Raw genomic sequence first — 26380 nt, 5'->3', positions numbered from 1 at the left:
GGGGCCAGCCTTGGGTGCATGGAGCTCTGCAGGCTGGGCCAGCGGGAGCTAAGGGCTGTGAGATGCCACTCTTGGGGCCTGACCAGGCATCTGGGATCCAGACCAGTCAAGGAGCAGCCAAGGAGCATCTGGGGGTGAGGTGGGGGACTCACTCACATTCGGGCCATCGTCCCACATGACCCAGAGTATTGAGTGTGGACTGTGCAAATGCCACAGAGGGGACAGAGGCAGGGCGTGTCCACTGGTACTCCCCTTGGGTCTCTCAGGGGCTCAGCATCAGGCAGTTCTGGTGTAGGCCCCCAGCCAGCCACCAATTTGAGGGGCCTGTCTTTATCTCCCTGTACAATATCCTCCTGTGTAAGACATCCATCCCAAAAGGTATCAACTGCATGGGGCGTGATGTATGGCATAAACAGTGTCAGTGATGACAGTCCCCTCTCTACCTGCCACTATGGGGAGCCCCATTGCTCTGGGAGTCAGAGGGTCTGGTAACAGCAGAGGTGGGTGCACCTGTCCCTACAGATCTGGATCCAAACCCAGTAATCTCCAAAAGGTTCAACAGTGTTATTAGGTCCTAATAATTTGGGAAAGGCATACTACTTGTAACTTCTCAGTTAAAGACAGACAGCTGGTAGTACCATTACTACTACCGTGATTCTCATTTTCATAATCCCCATCCCTCTTACAGACCCCTAAAGCCCTGGCTTGCTCCCTCCTGGCTGGGACTTGTAGACGGAGCCATTCCGCTAGGGCAGAGTCCAGCATCCCCCAGCTCTGTGACCTTGATGGACCCTGCAGTTCTCAGTTGGCTCATCTGTAAAATGTGTTACCAACGAGGCTTCCCCTCTCAGTTCCGCACGGGCCTGCGTGGAGGAGGAGACGGAGCATTCCGCCGTGAAGATGCGAGTCAAGCGAACTCTGAGCCCAACCTAGAACCTTGAGTGACTATTACTATTACTTGTGTGTAGTTAATTCCAGCAGGGCAGTTCGGCTTCAGGAGCCTGGCAGCCCCCCCAGCTGCCCAGCAAATGCCAGGGGACGGGCAGGGCGAAAGGGAAGTCAGGCAGGTGGACTGACTCGGGGTGGGTCCCTGGGCGCCCCGGCCAGCCGCCGCCTGGGTTTCCCGGAACGCCTCTGGAAGGTTCGTGGCCTGGGCAGCTCGGGCGGCCGGGGGGCGGGGCGGGGGCGGGGCGGGGGCGGGGCAGGGCGGGACGCGGCAAGGCAGCTGCTGCACGGAGGCCTGGGGTGATGCCCTCGCCCCGCCCCCGTGGGCGGGCCCGGGCAGTCTTAACGCGCCCCCGCGCGGTGCTCGGCCTCGGCCGCCGCCAGTCGCCGCCGGAGACGCCGCGCCGCCTGTGCGTCTCCGCGTCCTCACCCTCGTCCTCCCCATCCTCCTGCCCGCCCGGCCGCGCCATGGAGGGCTACCACAAGCCTGACCAGCAGAAGCTGCAGGCCCTGAAGGACACGGCCAACCGCCTGCGCATCAGCTCCATCCAGGCCACCACGGCGGCCGGCTCGGGGTGAGTGCCGGGCACGGGCACCGGGAGGGCGCCGTTCCGGAGGCCGCGGTCACCGCGGGCGCGCCGGCTCCGTGTCGCGCTGCACGGAGCCTCCTGGCGGGAGGCGGCCGGGGCGCGGTCAGGTGGCGGGGACGCGCGCCTCGCACGGCCCGGGCCGGAGGCGCCTTCCGCTGCCGCGCGCGCTCTCGGCCGGGCTTCCGTCCTGTGGGCCGGGCCTGCCCCTCGCCGGGCGCCGGCTCCCCTGAGAGTCCGCAGCGGGGGGACCGGACTGGGGAGTCCCGTGCCGGGAGGCCCACTGTGACCGCGCTGTCGCCCGGCCTTGCGCTCCAAGCGCGCGGCCCTCTGTGGGCGCCGCTACCAACGTTTCCGCCTTGCGGGTGGGGAAACCGAGGCCTCGAGATGGAGTCAGGTGCCCAGTGTGACACACGGCGAGAGCTGCTGTTGAAATGCGGGCTGCCTGACACGAGAGCGCCTGTTTTAGTACCTCATTTTGCGGGGAGACTGGGGCCCGGCCCTCTCCCCACCTCACACGACGACTCCCCTTCGCAGCTCACGTTCCTGCCACGCGTGGTTTGGGATCCGAGTCTGGAGCAGGGTTCTGCTGAGATGCTGGGCTTGGAGAGTGGGGAATAAGGCGGCCATGTGGGTGCAGAACCCTGGCACGCGGCCTGCAGGGGAGGTCGAAGATGGGACCTGCGGCTGCAGGCGGGAGGAGTGGGAGGGGAGACTTGCAAGACTAAGAGAACCGAGGACCAGGACCGATTCCCAGGGCCAGGGCCAGGCCAGCTGCCAGACGCACTTTCCCCGTGGCAGGGGCGGGAGGCCCATCCCCCAATAGCCTTTCCCGCCGGCCTTTCTGGCTCAGAAGCTTTAGAAAGGCTGATGCTGATTCCAAGGAGCCGTCTCCGAAGGTAGCAGGGACCATGATAATAACAGGCCAGAGTGCAGCTGGAGGCGTTGGGGACAGTTGGGAGGGTGGGCCTGTGAGTTACTTCAGAGGCTGCTTCCTACTCTATAAAATGGGAACAGTAGTAGCTCCCATGCTCTGGAGGGTTTCAAGGATTCGGCATCACCCTTGGGCCCTGGCATGATGACTGGGAGACTGCACTGTGCCAGGCTGATTAAGTGATTTTGAGGGTTCGCTAGGGGGTGATTTCCAGGAATCTTTCCAGCTCCTCCGTGTGCTGAAAGCAATGACAGAATTCTAGCTTCTGGCCAGTGTCTTACAGGGTATGTTTGTTATTAATGAGTAAATCTGTTTGACTTTCAGGATGGGGACTCACTCACCTTTAAGATCTCCAGTTCTCAGAAGGGATTAGACCTCTCCTGGCAGGCACCTTCTCTCTCAGCCCATCCCCATGTGTGCCTTGAATCCATTGTCTCCACTGGGTTTGTGTGGGACTTACCCATTCTGTGTGGTGTTCCTTGCCTAAGCAGGGATTGGGCTTCCTTGCAGTGCCCTCTCCCCAGCCTGGCACACAGTAGGTCACACAGCTGGTATTGCTTGCTGGGTACTGCTAGGTCCCCTTCCCTTGACCGTTTCAGGGGGCACTCACCCTGAAGGGTTTTATTGAGCCCTACTTTGTGCTGGGAGCTTGTCTAGCCAGGTTCTTGGGGATCCATCTGGAGAGACGGCAATTACCCGGTTAAGTCTGTTACATGTCTGAGCATCCTGCAGGCCTACACATGACCTGCAGACAATTCGGGGTCACTGAGCACCCAACCAGGCATCCCTGGCGTGACACAGAGCATCCTTTATTGCTAATGCTGTTTCGTGCATTTTGAGAATAACTGTTGGGAGGAGATGCTTTTACGTTTCCTGACACTGGGGTGTTAGGCAAGTTGCCCAAGCTGGTCATTGGTGGCTGGCTGTTCTGTGTTGCCCAGTGAGGGGCTTGTCTTGATTGGAAGACTTCTGGGCCTGGCCATTCAGTGCCAGGCTGGACAATGGAACTTGGAAAGGGCAAGACAAGTGCAGTGATGGAGGGTGTCAGTTGGGTCAGCTTGAAAGCACTAGGAGAAATGAGATAACATTACAAGCATCAGGAGCTCCCAAGGGGAAGTTGGAAAGGGGACACCCTGGTGCAGAAATGGCAGGTGGCAGTCAGTCTGGGGACACTTGGAGAGAAATGACATCACATCACATAGAGGCTCCCAAAGAAAGGGGTGTCAGGTGGGTCTCCTGGGACTTTGTTAGGTAGTTAAAAACCTACAGGCAAAAGATAACAGTTTGTGGCCGCTGAGAGTTACATCCAGGTTTACATTGTAATAATGCCTTTTGGAGGAACATCTGAGCTCAGAAATGTCCACTTGCCAAAAGAATGAGCATGTCTAAGACTGATTCCTGTGTGTTTGTCAGTGTGTAAAGATGCAGGAGAGACTTAGAGAAAACTTCTTTTACAATACGAAGTAGTGGTGCTACACAACCGCTGTCACAAGAAGGGGGGTTCACGGGTGTATGCTGAGCTGTGTGTGTGCAGAGATGGCCAGGGAGGACTTGGGTGCAGGGCAGCATTCTGGTTCCTGGATGTTTGCCTTGAGGCCCTAGCCCCTCCCCACAGGGAGTGAGGCCCAGTCCTGAGGCTCAGGCCCGGTCTGGGCAGTAGCCCCAGCCAAAGTGACCCTCTTGTCAGGATGCCCCTTTTCTGGGGAGCTGACGCCCTGGGGTCTTTCCATGGTCCCCCCCAGGGGCTGTGCTCACACATTCTGGGTTCAGGATTGGGGAGGTCCTGATTTTTTGGTAGCTTTCCCATTCCCGTGCCATCGCCAAACCCCTGTCTGTGGAGCTCCGCAGGCCCTGGGCAGCGAGGACACTGGCCTCTGTGTCAGAGGAGCAGAGGGACAAAGCCCTCACAGAGAGGCCTTTGTGGAGGCAGCACTGACAATGGCCGGAGGGGCTCCAGGGTCCTGTCCTTCCACGTGCTGAAGGAACTGTGGCAGAGCCCAGCACATCCAGGTTTTACAAAAGTGAAATCTGGTGGCCTCCTCCAAAGGGGCCTGGCTGCTGAGGCTGGGGATGAAGATTCTGTAGTTCTCATCGACCAGGGCTCAGCTGTGGCGTTATCCAAACAGCACTGAGTGTTGTCTGTGGACCCCTTTAGAGTTAGGCCTGAACAGGGGCGGCGGCCATGCCTTTAAGGAGTCCCTAGGGCTCTGACCCACAGTGTTGCAAGGGCTGCCTGGGGGTGTCGTGTCTGGCCAGACCTGGCTGGTGGGCATGGGGAGACAGGAACCTAACCCCAGCTTTGTTCTGTACCCTTGTCCCAAAGGCCCTTCTCGTCTCAGGGCAGGTTCCCCATCTTTAAAGGAGAAGTTCATAGATAGGTGATTTTCCAAGTGGATCCCTCAGGAGTGGGACTGGGGGAATGGAATGAGCAAGCCCTGGGGCCCTGCCACCTGCCATTGTGGGCTTCACATCTTGGAGGGCCATGTGACTTTGAGGTGGCTGAAAACCCATTCCTGCTCCCCAGCTCTGGCTTTCCAGGGATGCTTCGGCCGAGGGTTCGGAAGGGCTCCTTTGAGTCTCTGGCCCCATAGAAGCCCTGTCAGGGCCTTCTCCTCCTTTGGGGCTGCTTTCCACCCCAGCCTGGTGCTGACTGTGGCAAGAGGGCAGCCCACTGAGATTGCCCCAGCAGCATTTCCCAACTCGGTGTGAAAAACACGAGGCTGTCCTAGAGTGACTCAGTTCTTTGCCTAAGAGACCTCTGAACTCAGCAGGGCAGGTGCTGGACCGTGTTTCCTGAAACTCGGAACCGGGAGCCTGCCTAGGGTCTGGCTGAGATGTTTTCAGGGTTTTGCATCAGCTCTGACTGCATCATGGCCCCTATCATTGCACTGGTCCTTGGACTTTGCTTCTTTAGGCAGGCCTGTGGTCACTAGAGCCTGGTCCCACCAAATCCGGAACTTTCTTGCTGCCACAGACCACTGCTGAGGGCCCTGGATGCTGAGGGCTGGGACCTGCCCAGAGGTGGGTCCTTAGGCAGTCCCTGTGCTCTTGTCCTAAACAATGAGGCAGAGTCTGCCCAGAGTTGGTGGGGGGAGAGGGCTGTAGGGCCAAGATGTTGGACTCCAGCAGCAGGTGGGTCTGGCTGACGAGGGCGTGCGCTGTTCGGGCTTCGTGCTCAGAAGTTGCACTTGGAGCCTGAGTCAGTCTCTGCGGGCTGCACAACAGGACCGGGGACTGCAGACATTTGAGAACTTCCTCTACTGGGCTCCCCATCTTTTATCCTCCTTTGAAAAACAAATCTGCAACAGCTCCATTGAGGTATAATATGCAAATTGTAACATTTACGTGTACAGTTTAGTGGTTTTTAGTAAGCTTAGTACATTTTTTAATAGATTTTATTTATTTATTTGAGAAAGAGAGCGCATGAGAGAACACCAGTGGTGGGAGGGGTAGAGGGAGAGGGAGAAGCAGGCTCCCTGCTCAGCAGGGAGCCCGACTCCATCCCAGGACCTTTCGATCATGACCTGAGCTGAAGGCAGATGCTTAACTGACTGATCCCCCCACTTGCCCCGTAAATTTAGTAAAATAACAGTGATTTACAATAACTTTTAATGAATTTGCCACATCCAATTTTTTAGGACTCTTCATCACTCCTGAAAGGTCCCTCATGCTCATTTGCACTCATCCCCAGCTCCCAGGCAACCGCTAATCTACTTTCTGCACATCTAATGCTTCCAGACATTTCACTTCATCCTCATACAGAATGGGATTTTGGGGGTCTGATTTTTTTTTCACTTAGCACGTTTGGAAGGTCCTGCATATGGTAACCTGTAGCAGTACTTAATTATTTTTGTTCCCAAATATTCCATTGTGGGGATGTACCTCATTTTGTGTGCTCATCAGTTTCTCTTAGCATTTTGCTTGTGTCCTTGTTCTTCTGATGGTAGAATTTGTGACCTTGGGCAAGTCACTTCCCTTCTGTGGTTCTTAGTGGTTCCATCTTCAAAATGAGGAAGAGGTTAGACTTCATCTCTGATACGTTAGACACAAATACTGAACCACTGCCATTTTTTCTGTGCACTGTGCCAAGGTCTTTACACACACACCACCTCATTTGGCGAGGTTCTGTTACTATCTCCAAGTTCACTGAGGTTCAGAGAGTTTACACCCCTAGGATCTCAGAGCCAAGGTACATCATTTATGCACTTGTGCACTTTGTGCCAGCTGCTGTGTTCAGGCCCGAGAGTACAACAATGAAAAGGCTCAAAGTCCCTCCCTTGGTGGAGCTTGTGTTGCAGTAGGATAAGTAGGCAGCAAATAGGCATGTCACGTCAGGTGGTGACAAGTGTAAGCGAGGGGAAGAAGGGTTATTTGGAGATAGTGTGGTCAGGGAGGGCTTCTCAGAGGAGGTGGCATAGGGGTAAACCCCAGAAGAAACGCTGTGAAGCTCTGGAAGGCAGTCTTTCCAGGCAGGAGCCAGCAAGGGCAGTTCCCGGAGCGGGAAGAACAAGGACTGCTTCCAAGGGTCACTTCCATCCTGCATCCTGGGATTCCCTTCTCAGTAGTTTTGTTTAAATAAATATACAGCTAGAAAAGAGTACAAATAATGCACATACGTTATAAATAATACACCTGGATGTGCCTACCACCCAGCTTGAGAACCAGGACATTGCAGTGCTTTAAAACTCCTGGGTGTCCCTCCTCCTCCCCCAGAAGGAGAGTCACCCCGAATTGTGCATTTTCATTCCGTTGTTTTTCCTTAACATTTTATAACATTTGCAAATCTCCATAAATCGAATGGTCTTCTCTGGTCCGTAGATCCTTCTACAGTATGCTTTGCTCACATGGTAGATTTGTGAGAGTAGGTCGGCGCTGTATCTGTGTGGTTCACTCATTGTTACTGTCCTGCCGAGCATTCTGTTATCCGAGTGTGGTGTGAGTAACCTATTGTGCCGACACACACGTGGGTGCCTCCAGGTGTGGCCGCTGCAGGCAATGCAAGGACAGCCCCTGTCCTTCCTGGAGTACACCTACCGCGCCGTGGCTGGGCCGTAGAGAATGTGCACCTGCCGTGGCTGATTGGTTTCTTTGTAACTGTTGAAAGATGACTCAGGTTTTCTCTTTCTTCTTGAGTCAGTTTTGGTGAGTTACTTTTTGTCCTAGACCGTTTGCTGTTTTGAAATTTCTTTGCATCCCGTTATTTGGAGTATCATTATCTATTAGGTTTCTCCTTCCTTTTCTAGTAACTACCCTTCTTTTTCTGGATCCTGCCTTATCAGAAGTTGACTAAATTTGTATTCTTTTTTTAAGAGCTAACTCTTGGCTTTGATATACATATGTATATTTTTTGTATATTTGTTCCCTATTCCATGAGTTTATTTTTTAAATTAACATATAATGTATTATTTGTTCTATTTATTATCTTTCTACTGCCTGAGCTCACAGCATTTTTATAAACTCTTAGTTTCTCAGCTATGGGTTTTCAGCTCTTGTGGTTTTTACTTTCTTCATTGGGTACTATGTATTCCTTCTTCACAACAGATTATTTCTCTTCGTACCTCTACACACTGAGGTTTGCCTCAGTGAGGCTGTGGTAGGTGCTTGGCCTCCCGGGTTTTTTCATTTGTCAGGAAGCCTCGTGACTCCTTGCAGTGCGGGCCCAGCTGGAGTATGGCGGGAGAGGGGTCACTTTATGGAGGCCAGCAGTCATATGGTTCGGTAATGGAGAGCAGCCTTGCCAGAGTGGTGAGGGACCTTCCCTCTGCTTCTCCTGCAGGGAAGCTGGCAAACAGGTGGGGTGTGTGCTAAAGGGAAGAGGGGGAAACGCCTAGAAGAATAGGTAGGACCTTTGAGACACTTAGGCCTTGCTCGAAGCAATCAGTGCCCTTTTCGTAGACTGAACGAATTGGGACTAGAGGTGCATTGTTCAGGCCAGTGCAGGTCTGGGACAAACTTGTAGCCCCCCTCTCCACATGCATCACAAAGAGTAGGATGCAAACCTCCCCCCTAAGCTCTCCCCCGCCCCACCTGTCTAGCTAGTTTACCTCCACAGGTGTGTCACAACCCCACACACCCCGGCAGGGTAGAGTTTGGGGGAGCCTCTACCCACAGATGTCCCCTCCCCACCCCAGACAAGCTGGAGTTGCAGGGGAAGCTCAAGCCCTGAAGCCATAGGCTCCAGACATTCTCAGCCCTGAAGTCCCTCTAGCAGGTTGAGCTTACAGGTAACCATCTCAGTCTTAGGCTCATTCCTTCCCCTCCCGCCTGCCCCGTGGTCCGCAGGGCGTCTCAGTCCCAGCCGGCACAGGAGGAGTTGGAAGCACCAGGCAGTTTGGCATCTGGCCTTCCAGTGGATGGATGGTGGTGGCCCGTAGTGACCAGGCTTCAAACGCATTATCTTACTGGACTGCCCTGCATCCTACCTAGCATCCCTGTTTACAGATGAAAGAGCTGAGCCTCAGGGAGATGAAGCCCTTGCCCTGTGTGTCTGCGCTCTGTGGATGCTCAGACAGGCCAGCAGGGAGGCCAGGATGCAGGCTTTGGAGGGGATAACCTTGTGGGCTTGCTGCTCACGGACCTGGCAGGGAAGGGTTACTCTTCAACTTCTGGTGTCTCTTCCTGGCTGATCTTCTCCCTCCCACCCCATCTCTGCCCCGGCCTGGGCATGCTTCCACCACGTGCAGAAAGGGCTTGTGCCACACAATGGATCCCTGACGTCCCCAGGGCGGTGGGGGAATGTCGCCCTGGGCTCACCGGGTGGGCGGGTCAGGGGTAGCTCCTGCACCTGCCTGCCTGCCTTCTCCCCTGAGCGAGTTGACCTGCCATCCACCTGTGCCCTTCCCCAGCGTCTCCTTATGGGGTCATCACTTCTGAAACAGGATCCTCAGAGACCAGGCTGCCCCAGGAGGCCGGGGAGGCAGGAGGTCAGCCTGGCTGGTGTTGACTAGGCCGTCCTCCAGCTAAGTTCAGTGCGGGGGATGAGGGGGAGGGTTCCCTGCCCTATGGAGCAAGTTTTCCTATTTATGTCTCCTCACCTCCCTCTTTCAGGCCTAGTGTCTTTCCCCCATGACCCGGAGTTCATAAAGACGGCTAAGTATAAGCTGATGGTGTGCCGGGACCGCTGTACTAAACCAGCATGGACAGTTCTGGGTTTCTCTACTAATGTGTCTGCACTGGGAGTGACTTACCCCCTAACCTAGTATGGGGAGCTGACCAGCAGGGGAGGAGGGAGGCGCGCGTGAACCCCAGGTGCTGCATGTGCCCTTGGGTTTGGCATTGGGCATGTTTCCGTGTCGGACCTCCGAGCAGCTCCGAGGGCTGCACTGAGCCGCATGGAGCAGGCGGCTGCGAGGTCCGTGCTCTGCAGCTGATGTGTTCACAGAACTGTGGACCTGGGGGCCGTTAGGGCCAGCCGAGAATTCCAGCATGGCCTGGCCCCCGGACTGGCGGACTCAGGAGGGTCCTGAGAGACCTCCACGAGCCTCAGCTAAGGTCTGACCCTTGCACTTTCTGTTGTTCATGCAAATTGGTATTTGAAAGGAACCGCATTTGGAACAAAAGGCTAAAAAAAAGGGGGTCGTCCCCTGACCCCACCACTCCAGGGCTGGAAGGGCAGCTTCTTGCTTTCGTGAGCAGCCCCTCCGCCTTGGTCGTGGGCAGAAAGGGTTGTAATTTTTTCATCATCAGAGCCTTTGTGGAAGACAAGATAACATGTGTTGCCTTTTAAATTCCGCACAAAAGCTTGACTACTAATGGCGATGCCAGCCTTTCCGATGCCAGTTGAAAAAGGGCCAAGTAGTCCAGCGATGCCTAGGAGAGTCCGAGGCCCCAGTTTCCCGGCTGCCAGCCCTCTGTACTGAGGCTGCTGGGAGCTTTGTGGTTCTTCTGTGAGTCTCCCTCCCCTACCCCCTGCCCATGGCCTAAGACAGCCAGCACCTCTTGCGGCTTGGGAAGGCAGGGTACCCCTCATGAGTGGGCAGCATCCTGAGCAGGGCCCCTGGCATGTAGCTCGCTGTCAGACAGAGTGGCCACCGCTCCTCGGCTGCTGTGTCCTGACAGCTGCCACTAGAAGCGGTGAGGTAAGATCCAGGCTCTACTCTCCAGCCTCAGCACTGCCTCGCACTGGGTCTGTTCTGGGCCCCAGGAGGGTGTGACCCCGTGCCACCCACAGTGGCATCTTTAGGACTGCTTGCAGCCCTTCCAGGAACAGGAGCATGTGGCTTTCTGATTAGCCAGGCCTCTGGCTCCTTGGCATATGCACCCCCAGGTCCCCATACCTGGGCCTGGGGAGAGCCCTGTCGCTCCGAGGCTCGGGGCCATGATGCATGCGTCTTGTCTCTCCCCTGGCCCACAGCCACCCCACGTCATGCTGCAGTGCCGCGGAGATCATGGCCGTCCTCTTTTTCCACACCATGCGCTATAAGCCCCAGGACCCCCGGAACCCTCACAACGACCGCTTTGTGCTCTCCAAGGTAGGAACCCAGCCCACCACCCTTCCCCTGGGCCAGGTGGCACACGGGCCCTGTGCTGGCAGCGAGGGGTCTCTGAGGGGACCCATCCCCTGGTGACCACCGGCCCGGCCCACCCTTTCCACCCGTGCCCCCTGTCCACCAGCCCAGCCCACCCCTTGGTGCCTCACCCCGTGCTGACCCACAGCAACACTGAGGCCAAGTTAAGAAACAAACAGCTGAATTCATCGGGGACTGTGAAAATGATCTGCTGGCTGTTCTGCCCGTTTTGTGTGAACAAGAGGGACTCCAGTCCAGGCATGGGGTACAGCGTTGAGGCTGGGCGCTGCACGGCTCTCTGTGCAGGGCTGGTGCCCCCAGGCCCACGCCTGCTGGCTTGGGAGTGGCGGGGCCCCATGGCAGGCTCTGGACTGAGGCGCCCGAGCCCACCACTCATGCATGACAATCACAGCCGCAGACCATGCCACGGAGCCCTGAAATCCACCTGTACCCAGGCCTGGCCCTGTGGCCTCTGGGCTCCCAGGGCAGGCATGAGAGCTTAGAAGTCTGTCCAGGTCGGCTCCCATGCCAGAAAGCAGGGATTAGGGCAGCCGGCTGCCTGCTGGGGTTTTTGGCACGGGCAGGCGGCACAGCTGTGCTCCCCCTGCACCTGTCCCGGGGCCCTTTCGGCCTTGGCTGGGGGAGCCTCGGGCTGTGGAGGCACCGATGGCCTTCACTGGCCGCCTCCCTGAAAGGGCTGACAGGCTCGGCCCGGCTCTGCTCGCAGTGTGCAAGGTGAAGCAGCCCCCAAGTACTGGCGACCTGGCTGATGCCCCCTGGGCCACTCATCTCCCCCCACCCCTGACAGGGCCATGCGGCTCCCATCCTGTATGCCGTCTGGGCTGAGGCCGGCTTCCTGCCCGAGGAGGAGCTGCTGAACCTGAGGAAGATCACCTCTGACTTGGATGGGCACCCCGTCCCGGTGAGCACCCCCACCAGAGCAACCGGCCTCGGCGAGCACTTCCTGTTTCTCAAGGCGTGTGGGGAGGGGAGGCGGGGTGCCACTGAGAAATGGAGGGTGTTGAAAGTGGGGGAAGAGGGCGTTGAGGTGAAGAAGGAAGGAAGTGGGTGTCTCCAGGGCACACTCTTTAACCCAGGCTGGGGCTTAAGGGCAAGGCCTTTTGAAGGCCCAACCTCCCTGCGCCCCCAGGGCCACACTGGCCTCCTCAACACAGCTTGGGAGAAGAGAAAAGAAGGTCATGGCGAGATCAATCTGAGGGTCACAGCGGGGTGCTGGGGACACGCCAGGGAAGGGCCCCAGCTTTACTCCCCTAGGTGCTGGCCCCTGTAAGTGTTTGGAGTTTATAGGCTACCGTGAAAACTCACCTCCCATCTGGGCACCCACAAGGGCTAGGTGTTTCCTGAGTCTTGTCATGAATGGGTGTGAGGTGGGTGATGGGGGAGGCTGAGGTCTCCCAACTGCCTGGCGGGCACGGCTGGTATGTGAACCGCACCCCCCATCGCCGTTGCTGGAGAGTGAGAGCTCACACTCCGGGTGCAGGCTGCCCAGGGCTGGGCCTTTCTGCACACCCAGCCTGTACCTGCCTCGGCGGGGCCCTGAGGCCAGGGACCTGGGAGGCTGGTTGCGGGGGGAGGGCAGTGTCCGCTCTCCGCTGTAACTGTGGCCCTCTCTCCTCTAACAGAAACAAGCTTTCACCGACGTGGCCACTGGCTCCCTGGGCCAGGGCCTTGGGGCCGCTTGTGGGATGGCCTACACGGGCAAATACTTCGACAAAGCCAGGTAAGACTTCCACTCACCAACCCTACCCTCAGTAGTTTTGAGAGGGGTCCTCGGCAGCCAAGCCTTAGCTGTTGCCCCCAGGTACCTTCTCTCGGGCCCCACGGCCCCATGGTCTGACAAAGCGCTATAGGCCCAGGTTCGAGCCACTCACCTTTATCTTGGGGAAGGAGGTTATGTGTTCTGCAGGGTCCTGGGCATCCCTGAGCCCTACCTGCCGGCCAGAGATGAGACAGATGTTGGGGAGAAGGGCCTGCAGAGGGTACGCAAGAAGCCTGGTCAGGGAGATTTGCCATTCCAGCTCAGGGCGGTTTGGAGGAGAACCCCCTCGTGTCAGGTCTCAGTCTCAGGGCTTTGTGGTGAGGCCGGGTTTGGCCTGCAGACAGGTGTCTGTATGGGTAAGAGGGGAGGAGAGTTGGCTACAGATTCAAGGAAAGCACGCGTCAGATTTGAACCCCGGGTGTGTATCTGCAGTGTAGGAAAGGTCCCCTGGCTGCTCCAAGGGGCCGGAGTAGGAGGATTCCTGGAGGAGGGGCTTCCCCAGTGCCCTACAGTCCACCCCACTGGCAAGAGAAGGGCCGAAGCCAGGGCGGTCGTGAGGGTGTGGTGGTGACCATGGGCCCACGGAAGAGAAGGACCGCAGTGAGTGCCTACTGTCTGCAGGGGAGGGGGATCCCGAGACCACTCTCCTGGAGTGGAGCTGCGGCTGTGAAGCCTCCCAGACCCTTTTGGGGCCAAACTCCGCTCCACCAGGACTGACTCACCGTGAAGTGAAGAAAGACGCACAGAATGGGATGTGTGTTTAAGAGTATTTTATTTGGCATAGAACCAGAGATGTGAGTTAATTATTCCCTACAGATGCTTGAAGTAATTCCCTGTGAAGGGTCATTTCCTGACCCTGACATAATGGAGCAAGCCAGTGGAGGGAGAAGTTTAGCTGCGTTCCCAGCAGCCAGGGTTGGTGAAGGCTCAGGCTCTTGGACTGTACCTGGCAGGGAGGCGGGGACAGGCTGTCGGGGGAATTAGCCTGCTCGACTAGATCTGGCCTCCTGTCATGTCGCTCCCATCCATCCACCAGCGAGCGTGGGTCAAGTTGGCTTTCTTTACTTTCTCTCCGAAATTATTTCGTTTGAATTCTCGAGTGCCAACTCAGGTGAAAAATATAGAAATGCATTATAAGGTAATGAATATTTTCCTATCCTCAACTACCTCCCATGTGAATCTCACTTAACGGATCCTGTTTCCTCCGCATTCTTGTGAGAGGAAATGTACGGATCGGTAACCTTCGTACGTGTACAGTTGTACATTCTGCTTTTCAGAAAAATAGAAAAATCTGAACATGGTGCACATTTTCTGCCTTAACTGTCGAGAGCTGGTTTTAAGGATTGCATAAGGTTCTTTCTGTTTTATGGCTATGCGGTAACCCCTTGGGCAGTCCTGATGGGGTGGGATATTTGAGGTGCTTTTCAAACACGTCTGGGGCACGTGTTAGGGTCCCTTATCTTCAGGGCAGTTTGTGACCGTGGACCTTTGGGGCCCCCGCTCCAAATCCAGCAGGCCTCCTCGGGTCTCCTCAGGACCCTAGCACGCCCTCCTGACCAAAGCCTGTGGCGGTGCTCCGCCCTTGGCCCCCACGGGCATTCCACAGCAGCAGGTGCAGGGCTGGGAAGGCAGCCAGCATGCTTCCCTGGAATCTCTTCCCAGGTAAATCAGACTCCCTAGTGTCTCTGGCCTGGGCACCGTTGGGCTGCTCACTTTGGGAGCTGCTGTGCCAGGCGCACCACCTGCAGCATCTCTGGGCCCCCCGTGCAGCCTGCAGAGGGGAGGGGAGAACAGCTGGGGGACAGGACACCGCTTCAGGGAGGAACAGGGAGGGCGGGGTGGGGGGAGGCTGGCCTGCTGGAGGCCGCAGAAGGGAAAGCAGCAGGCACCAGAGGGAGGATGCAGGAGTCCTCCCTGACCTCGGGCCCACACGAGTGCTGAGTCATGCTGACAGTGTGGCCTGCCCTCCCGCCTCTTCCCCAGCTCTTCCTGCCGTGGGCTTGCCCCCGGGGCCCTGAAGCTGGGCTCATTCAGCTCCAGCCAGCTCCAGGGCTGCTGCCTGCTGCAGTAGCAGAGTGCCTGTGTCCCCTCTGAGCCCGGCCTCGGGAGCCTCATTGCCCCCGGGGCCACACAGCTGGACACTGGGCGGGGAGTGGGGAAGACCTCCAGGCCCAGCGCTGCTCCAGCTGTGTGCCTTCCTGGATGGCCCGGAGTGGACCTTGAGGGCTGGGCGCTCAGACCAGTGTTTGAATCCCCGCTGGCCTCCTCCCCAGCTGTGTGACCCTTAGACAAGTCCCTTGACCTTTGAGCCTGTTGTCTTATCTGTGTGGTTTGAGAGTGGCAACTGTCCTTAACCTCAAGGACAGGGCTGCTCAACATGGAGAGCCCCCCGGGTGCCATGTGCTGGCCTGGGGGTGATGGGGTCCAGAGCCAGCTCTGTTCACTTGTGAGAGGAAATGTACGGCTTGTTCACTGGGTAACGTGCCCCAAGTTCAGTGCTTTTTTACCAGGTCACACTGCCTTTGAAGCCGTTGGGGTTGCCTTGTTGACCCAGGACAAGGCCCCCGGGGTAGAGACAGGGCTGGGCATGAATCTTAGGGTGAGAACCAGCCTTGGAATCTTGGGGAGGGCCCGTCCTATGAGGCACTGTCCCCATCATGATCGCGGTCCTTGGGGAGGACCCTTCTCCCCTGTTAGTGTTCGTGACCCTTCTACCTGACAGCTTACCCTGGGATGCTCCTGGTGGTGCGTCTTGGCCTCCCCAGCTCACTCCTGGGATCAAGTCCCCAGGGCTCCCCAGTACTCCTAGTTCCTGCACAGGTGGAGAGAAACAGACCCACCCCACACAGGTGGCTCAAGCCCTGTCCCCCCAGTGAGAATAGTAACAACGCCCCCCCACCCCGCTGCGAAGTCTTATTCATTTTACTCGTGCCCTAATCACCCCTGTTCTCTGGATCTTAGGTAGCAGAACCCTGCCTGTGGACGCAGGGTGGCAGCTGGGACATGACTGACAGCACTATTACATGTCCCACGTGGCTGTTGCTCCCTTCCCTGGGGGACAGGCTCTCCAGGAGGGACGGGCTGGGAGCACGGTGCCCCAGGTGGCGGGGGGGGCTAACCTCTGACCCACCACCTTTACACAGCTACCGTGTCTACTGCATGTTGGGCGACGGGGAGCTGTCCGAGGGCTCCGTGTGGGAGGCCATGGCCTTCGCCAGCATCTATAAGCTGGACAACCTGATTGCCATTCTTGACATCAACCGCCTGGGCCAGAGCGACCCCACCCCCCTGCAGCACCAGGTGGACGTCTACCAGAAACGTTGTGAGGCCTTCGGGTGAGTACGGGGCTGTGGCCTGCATGGCCTCACCACCCCAGAGCCGTCCGAGCTGGGAGCTTTTCAGGTCCAGGGGCTGAGTCAGCCAGAGGCCAGGCCCCCTTGAAAGGAGGTGTCTGTTCTTCAACGTCTGGCTCACAGTTTCAGGCTTAGAGTGGCAACCCAGGCCACCGGCCTGGAGCTGTGGCCTGAGGCCCAGTGTGAGGGAGTTCCTTTACTGGTGATGCTGGGAGATGGGATAGTGCTCAGAGCACTCACGTCCCACGACTGCACACGTCCTCGCCCAGTCCTTGGCTGGGGCAGGACGAGGGGCCCAGCGTGGGACTGAGGGATGTGGCTCTCGAGGGCTTGGAGCGTCCGTCCGGGGGCCGCGTCCGAAGCCAGCCCCAGGGGCAGAACAGGCCCCTCTCTTAGAAACTCGGGCCGAGGGGTGTGAGTGGTTGAGAATTGGGAGTCCCGTGTTGCAGAGCAGGGAGGTCGTCTGGGTGGGTGTTAGCTGGAGCAGCCCTCACCTCAGTGACCCTTTCCTGGCCCAGGTAAAAGCCGAGCTGCAGTGGGGGCTCCAGGGGACCCATGCCCCCACGCTTAGCCTCTGGAGAGGCGTCTGGAAGACCCTGGGCCCAGGCCTCCGGGGCTGCCCTTTGTAGAGGAGTCTGCAAAGAGAAGGTCAAGGCCAGGTTGCTGTCCCTGGTTAAGCAACACCCAGGGTTTGTTATCTCTGATGACTGACCTGATAAAGAAAGTGAGGAGAGGAAAGACTCCCTCCGACAGAGGAGGAGGAAACGGGCCCGCCAGGTGTCACAAGAGCCTCCTCAGGCCACATGGGCTGGGGACTTGGAGCATAACCCCGGGTCTGGAACCCATGTCCTGAAGTCCTGGCTGCATCACCAACTTGCCTTGTGACCTGGGGCAGGTTATTGCGTCCTCAGTGTCCGTCTCCGTTTACGTGTCTGTGAAATGGGGGCAACCACAGCGCCCAGCCCCAGAGCTGCGGCTTCAGGGGGGTCATGTGCGTGGTGCCCACCCGGGGCCTGCACAGAGCCGGCACTCAGGACACACCAGCTGCTGCCTCATTACTCTTAACGTGACCGAGTCCCAGAAGGGACGGCGGTAAAGGGAAAGTTTGCCCGGCCCCGGCTCCTTCCCTCACATGTTTGGCAGCCTGGCTGGTTTTTATTTTTGAAGATTTTATTTATTTGTTTGAGAGAGAGAACATGAGCAGGGGAGGGGCAGAGAGGGAAGCAGGCTTCCCACTGAGCAGGGAGCCGGATGCAGGTCTCCATCCCAGGACCCGGGATCATAACCTGAGCCGAAGGCAGAGGTTTCACAAACTGAGCCACCCAGGTGCCCTGGCCCATTTGATAAATATTTCCAGCACTTCACATCCAGCATCTGTGGAGTAACCAAATGTGTTCCGTAAAGAAAAGTTGAGCCAAAATGTTCTTGAAGAATCTAACAGCAGACAAATTCCAGAGCCAGGGCGGTGTCCCCAATGCAGCTTTCAGGAAACTAGTAGATTTCAGGAAACAAGTAGGTCAGGAGTGAAAGAGAAAATAAATGAACCAAGCTTTGAATTACTTAGGAAAGAGAAAGAAAATCTGTTCCAGGCAAACAGGATGTAAAATAATGTAAAAAGGGTAAAGAAAAGAGAAAATAAGATCAAAAGTGGAAAAGTCTTCTTAGGGTTTTTTGGTTTTTGTTTTTGTTTTTTTTTTTTTTTTTTTAAATCATTTACTTGAGAGAGAGAACATGGTGGGGAGAGGCAGAGGGAGAAGCAGACTCCCTGCTGAGCAGAGAGCCTGATGTGGGACTCAATCCCAGGACTCCAGGATCACGATTTGAGCTGAAGGCAGACACTTAACCGACTGAGCCACCCAGGCCTCCCTTTAGTGTTTCTCAGACCACAGCCACGTGTCAGAGCGAGGGCTGCCCTTCCCAGGGGCCCGGCGCCCGCCACTCACTCTTGGCGGTCTATCCACAGCTGGCACACCGTCATCGTGGATGGACACAGCGTGGAGGAGCTGTGCAAGGCCTTTGGCCAGGCCAAGCACCAGCCCACGGCCATCATTGCCAAGACCTTCAAAGGCCGGGGGATCCCAGGTACGTCCATACACTCTTCCACCCCACCCCTACCACTGCACCCTGTGGCCAACCGAGGTGTGGGGTTTTCACCAGTGGGGGGCATGTCTCTGAGGTCCCGTGTCTGGGGAAGTGCTAGTCCTTTGACGCCTTACACCAGGTGCACGGGGCTGGGTAGGGGCGGGTAGGGGCAGGTAGGGGATGCGGTGCTCCATGAGGTAAGTCAGCAGTCCACGTGGTTGAGCTTGAACTGGAGCCCAGGTTGTGCGGGAGGAGAGGAGGGACTTTGGGAGGACCTGCTGGTAAGGAGAAGGGACAGTGGTGTGACACAGCCCCCCACACCCTCCCTGGGTGTCATCTACACCACCTCCTTGGCCGCTCTAGCTATCTGCCTTGAGCAGAAGGGCTGACGCCAAGTTGGGAGAACCCGGGAAATCTGGGTCCTCCCCCAGGAGGTAAGTGGGGTCCCCTGCGTACAGGGGTGAAGTGCTTCCAGGGTCCTGCATGGGCAGAAGGTGGCTCCTGGCTGGCCCAGAGAGCAGTGCAAGTGTAAGCAGCTCCCCAGCACGCAGGCCCCTTGGATTCCGAACCCCTCGGGCTGAGGCAGCCCTCGCCCCTGTTAGACATGGGAAAGCGGGGCTGAAGGGGTCGGGCACTTGCCCAGGTCCATGGGGCCTAACTGCAGACCCCGGGCCAGCTTCTGCACCACATGCCCCACTGGCCCCCCTGCCATGCGGCAAATGAGGACAAGCACTGTCCTGTGGAGAAGATACACAGCTCTGGGGCCTTCGGGGAGGGGGTGGACCTTGAGGAGAGGACTCGGGGGTATCGTCATACCCCGGCACTGCCGCCTGGCATGGATGCCTTGGTGTTAGCGCCAGGTGGGATCTGGAAATCTCAAAGCTTCTGGGGAATCCTGGGGGTCCCCTAGCAGGGGGGCTGGGTGCTGTGTGGGAGAGTCAGTCCTTGGCTCTGCCTGGGCTGAGGTGACCTCAGAGGAGGGGGCTCTTCAGCCTCGCTGGTCCCCACACAGCAAGGCAGCATGGTGCAGGACGCTCCTGGGTGCCCTTCTGCTGCACCCCCGTGCGCTGGGGGACACCCGGCTAGTGCTCACCCTGCTCTGGGTCTAGGCTTCCGTTCTCCTGGCCGGGCTCGCTCCTGACCGACCCATTCAACAGACCGAACGGTATTTCTGCAGCAGGGGCCTCCCTGCAGTGGGGGAGGTGGTGTAGAGGCCCACGCATGCCCCCCAACCCCCCGCACTTGGGTGTGAGCCAGCTCCAGGAGACCTGGCTTCTGGTCTGTGGGGGCTGGGCATGCGGACTCCTGTTCACCCAACCCCAGTCCCTCAGCACGGGGCTGTGCTTCACAGTGTTGCAGCCCTGTCTGCAGCCCCTGGCCTGCCCTCTGCTGTTGGAGGGTCAGCCCCATGCAGCTTCCTGGTCCTCGGGAGCTCTGGTCTTACCAGGCCCGCCGCCCTGCTGTGTCGTACCCACAGAGATAGAGGACAAGGAGGCATGGCATGGGAAGCCCCTCCCCAAAAACATGGCTGATCAGATTGTCCAGGAAATTTACAACCAGATCCAGAGCAAAAAGAAGATCCTCGTGACCCCCCCTCAAGAGGACGCCCTGTCAGTGAGCATCGCCAACATCCGCATGCCCAGCCCGCCCAGCTACAAAGTTGGGGACAAGGTACGGAGTTGGGCCCTGCTTTTCTGGTCTAGCAGGCGTGACCGTGATTCTCAGGTTCCCCGAGGCTGGGACCAAGATGTGTCTTCCCTGGGGGGGTTGGGAAAGGGAGAGAGGAGAGATTAGTTCAGGGCGAGGAGGAATCCTAGGTGTTGATCCTGCCATCTCCTCTGTGGGAACAGCCAACTGTGTGACTGTTTTCCTACAGAGGCTCAGAGAGGGCAAGAGGGTGGCCCACAGTCACACAGCAAGCTCCCAGTGGCACTGCGATCAAAGCCCCTGGCACCTGAGTCCCCTTATCTCTAGGTCTTCAGCCTGAGTCCCTAGGTCCGAGCTCAAGACACCGCCGTGTCCAGCCTAGCAGAGCCGAGGCAGGCCTGTCCTGCTCTAGGGCACTCCCCCATGTGATCCCACAGCAGGCTTGCCCCGGTCCTCTGTCTCTTCCTTTGCAGGGTGGGGTCAATTCACAGACCTCTGTCACAGGGGTGGTAGAACATCCCCAGCCCTGATGAGACAGTCAGTCAGTCAGTCATGTACGAGTTCCCACTGGCAGCCTTGCAGAAGATAAATTTCCACCGGACTGTGTGGTGTTAGACTTCCCTTTTCTACCCTTGTTTTTATTCGCTTCCTCCCCAAATGCTGTGACCTCCAGAGGCTGAACCAGGCTTCCAGCCACATGCCTCCCCCAGTGCTCAGGGCCCCCATGCTCTTCTTCCCATAGATAGCCACCCGCAAGGCCTACGGACAGGCCCTGGCCAAGCTGGGCCGTGCCCACAACCGCATCATCGCCCTGGATGGGGACACCAAGAATTCCACCTTCTCGGATATCTTCAGAAAGGAGCACCCAGACCGCTTCATTGAGTGCTACATTGCGGAGCAGAACATGGTGGGTGCTGGGGGTGGGCAGGTGGGCCCCGGGCCAGCGACAGCCTGGGGCTGAGGTCTGCTGGGTGTGGAGCAAGGCTGAAGTCCTCCTGCTCCCCTGGGCAGCTGTGTTGGCAATGCCAGGTGCCTGCTGGAGGCCAGCCCAGGGACACCCCAGGAACAGCTGGGACCCGGCCCTGACCTCAAGCAATTGCAGCGGCGAGGGAGAGGAATGTGCGTGTGCCGCTCGGGTGCAGACGTACCGGCTGAGTGGACGGACAGCAGAGCTAGGTGGGCTGCAGGTGCACACCGGAAATGCTGTCTGTAGGCCACGTGTGGTACTCACTGGGCTGTCTCGTGGTAAAGGGCTTTCCAGGTGGTAGGGCAGCCATAGTCACAAGGCTGGAATGTGCTGGGTCCAGCAGCCGTGGTCCTCTCCCCGAGGACAACAGCCTGGCCTGCAGGCCTGTAGCACCTAGAGCTTCCTTGCTCAGAAGGCCATCAGACTCTACCACATGCAGAGTTCTTTCTCCACTTGAACTTGTCTCTCTGGGGCTTCTAGTCTTGGCAGCTGGAGGGTCTGGGCTAAACTGGCACAGTGTGTGGGCTGGGGAGGTCAACATCCGTGGCAGGTTCCAGAGCTGTGGAGGTGGCAGCCGACTTGGAGCCACTGCCTGCCCTCCATGCTTCCATGCCAGGATTTGGGTCTGGAGCTGCCTCGGGCCTAGAAGTGTGTAGGGAGGACTGGTCTCCACAGAGGCTTGGGGGTTGGCGAGGATGCTGGGGAGGGGGTTCGCAGAAGCCTGGGAAGGAGGGAATGTCCATGTCCAAGCTTCCTAGCCTTCTCTGTGGAAAGACCTTCGTTTGCTAGGAAGAAAAAAAAAAATGGTCCCAGGAACAGAACTTTAAAGAGAATTTCTGAAGTGGCCATTTCAAGTCGGAGGAGTTTGTGGACAGACAGACTGAAGAAGCCCTGGGTCCCCTGGAATCTCCTGCCTGGGAAGAGGAGAATTCGGTCACGAGGGTGACTGATGCCCCCAGCCCTGGAGAGGGGCGTGAGACTCTGGGCTCCTCGGCCACCCTCTCTCTTCTCGTTGGGGCTGATGCCACCGCCGTCTGCCCCGCAGGTCAGCGTTGCCGTGGGCTGTGCTACCCGCAACAGGACGGTGCCCTTCTGCAGCGCCTTTGGGGCCTTCTTCACGCGGGCCTTTGATCAGATCCGCATGGCGGCCATCTCGGAGAGCAACATCAACTTCTGTGGCTCCCACTGTGGCGTGTCCATCGGTGAGTCAAGCGGGGCCAGGAGGCTTGCTGCTGCCACTTCCCTGGACGTCGGGACCAGGAGGTGTGGCGGCGGCGGGGGGTGGGGGGTAGGATTCCATTCCGTGGGTGGGGGATTCATTCATGTCCTCTCCCACACCCCAGGGGAAGACGGACCCTCTCAGATGGCTCTGGAAGATCTGGCCATGTTTCGGTCCATCCCCACCGCAACGGTCTTCTACCCCAGTGATGGGGTGTCTACAGAGAAGGCGGTAGAACTAGCAGCCAACACCAAGGTGGGGCACGTGGCTGTTCGCGACCTGGGGGCGGGGGTCAGCAGGCTGGCACAGCACTGGCCATTCAGCCCACCCCCCCCCGCCCCCGCCGCCTGAGGGACTGTCTCCTGATCTTGCCCTGCCGCCTGGGGCTTGTAGAGGTTAGACCAGGAAACAGGATACACACCACCCTTTCTGCCCCGTGGCAGACACTGCTGACCGATCACTGTGCTCTGTGTCCATGAGAATCCCAGCATCCCAGGTCTCTCTGGCTGTTGAGGCCTGTCTCCGCCCCGAGTTGGGCTCTCCAGGATAGAAAGAGTGAGCGGAATGACACGGTCCTGACCGAGGGCCACAGTGCCATAGACCAGAGTCCCCTGTGGGTCCCCTTCCTCTGCCAGACGCACCTGCAGGGAGCAGCCCCACTTAGAGACTAGCCGACTGGAAAGGGAAGCCGACTGGAAGGGGCTTAGGGCTGCATAGCCACGGGGCTGCTCTACTGGGGGAGTGTCTGGAGAGGTGCACGCTCCAGAGGACAAGACTCTCCCTTTCCCTGCTGGAGGGGGGGGTGGGAGCCAGCATGGGGACAGTGGGGTGGAAGTGAGCAGGTGAGAAGCGGTGGCCTTTCTAGAATCTTCTCCCCAAGGGTGCCCATGCATACCACGTCCCATCCTTCTTTGTCATTGTGTTTTGTTCTAGGGCATCTGCTTCATCCGGACTAGCCGCCCCGAAAACGCCATTATCTATAACAACAACGAGGACTTCCAAATCCAACAAGCCAAGGTCAGTACCACTTATGGCCCGGTGAGACCCCACAGCATGCCCAGGGCCAGGGTCTGCCCCCGGCCACTGGTCCCTGAGCCTCACTGGCCCCGGTGTCCTCCCCAGGTGGTCCTGAAGAGCAAGGACGACCAGGTGACTGTGATTGGGGCCGGAGTGACCCTGCACGAGGCCTTGGCTGCTGCTGACCTGCTGAAGAAAGGTGAGGAGGGCCCCATCCGGTCTTAGATCAGGCACCAATGGCATCCACAGTCTTGGGGGTGAGAAGGGATTTCATCTGATTAAATGGTGGTAGTGACAAATGCCACCATTTATCAACATAGGGCTTGAACTCATGACTCTGAGATCAAGAGTTGGACACTTTAACTGACTGAGCCCCTCAGGCGCCCCATAGAAGCCCCCCTTTGGCCACTGTGTGGCCAGCATGATGCTGAGTTCCAGGACCACAGTGGCTGGAGGCCCTGCCCCTTCCCCGTGGCCCTGGAGCTGAGGTGCCCTAGCTCAGTGGTCCGATAACTAGGCTCGAATCGCCACTTAGTGGGGTACTGAGTTACTCCGCATCTCCATGCCTTAGTATCCCCATCTGTAAAGTGGAGATACCATCACCTTTCCACTAGGGCTGTCCTGAGGATTTAATCCGTGTGACCTAGAGTTATCATCACTATTATTATCAGCAGGGCAGGCTCGCAGGTGTTAGCTCCTAACACAGTAGGAAAAGTAGGAGCCCCGTGGAATCATAGCAGATGCCATGGTGTGGCCGTGCGGAGCAGGATGGAGAAGACAGACAGGGGTGTCCTCAGGAAAATGACCTCAGATATGAGAAGGAAGTGATAAGCAGAGGCCTGGGCAGAGGGAACAGCATGTCCAGAGCTCCAGTGAGCTGGAGGGAAGCCAGGGGAGGCCCAGTCCTGTCAGAGATGGCAATCCCGGGGGAGGGCTTCAAGAGGCACGTCCTTCTGAGGCCGTTCTGTGGGGTCCTCACCTGGCCTGGCCCCTGTGCCTGCAGGTCCCCCTCCCCTCCCCCGGTGAGCCCTGGCCCTGTCTCACAGCAGACGCTGGGAACTGTCCTCTGGCTTCCCCTGTATCTTCAAAGGCGTCTGGGAAGATGAGGCAAAGCTATGTGGGCCCCTGCTGGCCACACAGTGTTCTTTGATGGTCCAAAGGCTGATATTCTCTGGCTCAGGATGTGAGAGGAGACAGACAGGTATTTTTCTTCCCTGAGACCAGATGCTCTGAATTCAGGGTGCAGGATGCCGGAGGACGTGGGCATCATAGATAAGCAGAGGGAGGGGGCAAGCCCCTGGGTGTTGGCAGGCACTACCCAGATGATGGGAGCAAAGGGACAGCCCCCCATGATAGGGATAGGCCCAGGCTTTTAACCGTGGGACAACTCTTAGGACACCCCCACTGACCTCCCCCATGCAAGGACACACCCACAGCACCCAGCGCCTTGCCCTCAGCCATGCCCCTGTGTTCTCTCCCTTCACAGAGAAGATCAACATTCGCGTCTTAGACCCTTTCACCATCAAGCCCCTGGACAGGAATCGCATTCTCGAAAGCGCACGTGCTACCAAGGGCAGGATCCTTACTGTGGAGGACCATTACTATGAAGGTAACAGGCCCTGGGCCGGAGAACTGGGGGCAGGCGGATCAGGGAAGGGCTGGACGCCTCTCCTTCATCCTGCCCCCAGGATGGCAGCCTGGGCCCAGGAATGCCAGAGCCATCCCTTGGAGCAGCTGGAACTCGGCCTCCTGTGGGCCCCAGGCTTGGCCAAGGACCCAGCAAACTTGGCTGCTGATGTGGCTTCTTTGAGCAGCTGCTGCTCAGGGAGCCCAGGAGGATCTTGACCTTGAGGCTAAGAGGAGAAAAGGTGGCTTGTGTCCCTGACCCAGTTGTGCAGAATTTCTGTCTTCTATGGGTCTTTTGCAAAGCAGCCCCCCACAAGCACACACCAGCCCTCCTCCAGGGCAGGCTCCAGGGGAGAAGAGGTGGGCTTAGACTCTGAGGTCAGGTGCAGATGCTCACTCATCTAGGACAGCTGCCCAGGGCATGGTGTTAAAAATGGTTCAGAGGCCACTTTGGGCTTAGGAAAACACAGAAGGATCATGATTGATTGATGATGTCTGCTCTGGCTCCAGGCATGGGGGAGGGCGGTGTCTATGCTATCTCGTCATCCTTAGGGCAAGGGAAGAAACTTGGGTTGGCGGGCCGGGAAGACGCACCCGCTGCTCAGCCTGAGGCCGCATCCCCTGACTGCTCTCCTTTCCTCTCGCAGGCGGCCTAGGTGAGGCCGTGTGCTCTGCCTTGGTGGGCGAGCCTGGCATCACTGTCACCCGCCTGGCCGTGGGCGAGGTGCCAAGAAGCGGGAAGCCGGCGGAGCTGCTGAAGATGTTTGGCATCGACAGGGACGCCATCACACAGGCTGTAAGGGACCTTGTTGCCAAGGCCTAGGGAGAGAAGGGGGTGGAGATTAGAGGCTCTACACATTCCTGAAATTGTGGCAAAGGTGCTCGGAGATATATGGAGAGAAGTGATAAAATATATGTTTTGAGACAAATGACCTGGCCTGGTCATGTTTATTTGACGAGAACTGAGCTGCTGCTGGTAGGGGCAGTGGTGAGACGCCAGACTCTCGTGCGGTCCCCTCCCCCGGGGCCCCCATTGGCCCACAGCCACCAGAGAAGTGCCGCCACATGACCGCAGCCTACCTCCCGGCGCAGAGGATGAAGCCCGTTCTGTCCTCCCGCCCCTCAAGGCCGCACAGCCCAGTGAGCAGAGGTCCCCCCTCCGGGCAGGGAAGGGCATTAGCGTACAGGCCCAGCTCCTCCCCACATGCCCACCACACCAGTAAACTCAGAGAAGTAGAGAGAAACAGCAGTGCCCATCCTGGGGAAGGGGGCCCTCAGGTTGGCGTCAGAGCAGCTGGGGATGAGGGAAAGCAGGAGGCCTGGCTCCCACCTGGCCCCACAAACCAGAAGTCTCAATCCCTCAACCCCTGCAGAACTCCCTCCCACCGATTCGTTAAAATGCAGGTTCCCAGGCCTTGCCTCTGGTGCCTGGGATTCCCTCTGACGGCTGGCCCCAGGAGCACATCAGCACACCTGGAGTGGCACAGATGGCCCTGACCCACCGCTGAGTCCCTGCCTTCTGTGACCGCAGGATGATAGCTCCCTCTGCTGGCCGCGCTCCACTGCTGCAGGCCATGCCGGCAGCCAGATAGCTAGAACCCACCCAGCAGGGACGCACTAATGCTGGGGAAAGCGACTAGATGCTCCCGGCCACTGGTGGGGGCCCCAGGATAATCCTCTGAGCCCTTGGGGAGGAGGGGACCCACTTGTAGACAT

The 26380-nt window shown here is 58.0% G+C and overlaps 1 protein-coding gene across 1 annotated transcript; it reads left to right on the top strand.

Annotated features, from left to right (window-relative positions):
* Window positions 1–1315: 1315 nt before the first annotated feature.
* On the top strand, window positions 1316–25596 carry TKT (transketolase). Its single transcript, XM_032868305.1, has 14 exons — window positions 1316–1520; window positions 10820–10937; window positions 11782–11895; window positions 12617–12714; window positions 15897–16088; window positions 18070–18188; window positions 19666–19859; window positions 20578–20742; window positions 21848–22004; window positions 22146–22276; window positions 22955–23038; window positions 23144–23237; window positions 24525–24647; window positions 25312–25596. The coding sequence occupies exons 1-14, from the start codon at window positions 1414–1416 to the stop codon at window positions 25485–25487; spliced, it is 1872 nt and encodes a 623-aa protein (XP_032724196.1). The 5' UTR covers window positions 1316–1413; the 3' UTR covers window positions 25488–25596.
* Window positions 25597–26380: the final 784 nt, after the last annotated feature.

Source organism: Lontra canadensis, unplaced genomic scaffold, assembly GCF_010015895.1.
Source record: "Lontra canadensis isolate GAN:19392208 unplaced genomic scaffold, GSC_riverotter_1.0 scaffold35, whole genome shotgun sequence".
NCBI classification, from domain to species: Eukaryota; Metazoa; Chordata; class Mammalia; order Carnivora; family Mustelidae; genus Lontra; species Lontra canadensis.
This window is presented reverse-complemented; position numbering and strand designations above follow the sequence as displayed.

Coding starts and splice junctions, on each gene's coding strand:
- TKT (XM_032868305.1), top strand. CDS start 1,414: ATGGAGGGCTACCACAAGCCTGACCAGCAGAAGCTGCAGGCCCTGAAG. Junction 12,715..15,896: donor AAATACTTCGACAAAGCCAG/GTAAGACTTCCA, acceptor ACCTTTACACAG/CTACCGTGTCTACTGCATGT. Junction 23,039..23,143: donor TCCAAATCCAACAAGCCAAG/GTCAGTACCACT, acceptor TGTCCTCCCCAG/GTGGTCCTGAAGAGCAAGGA.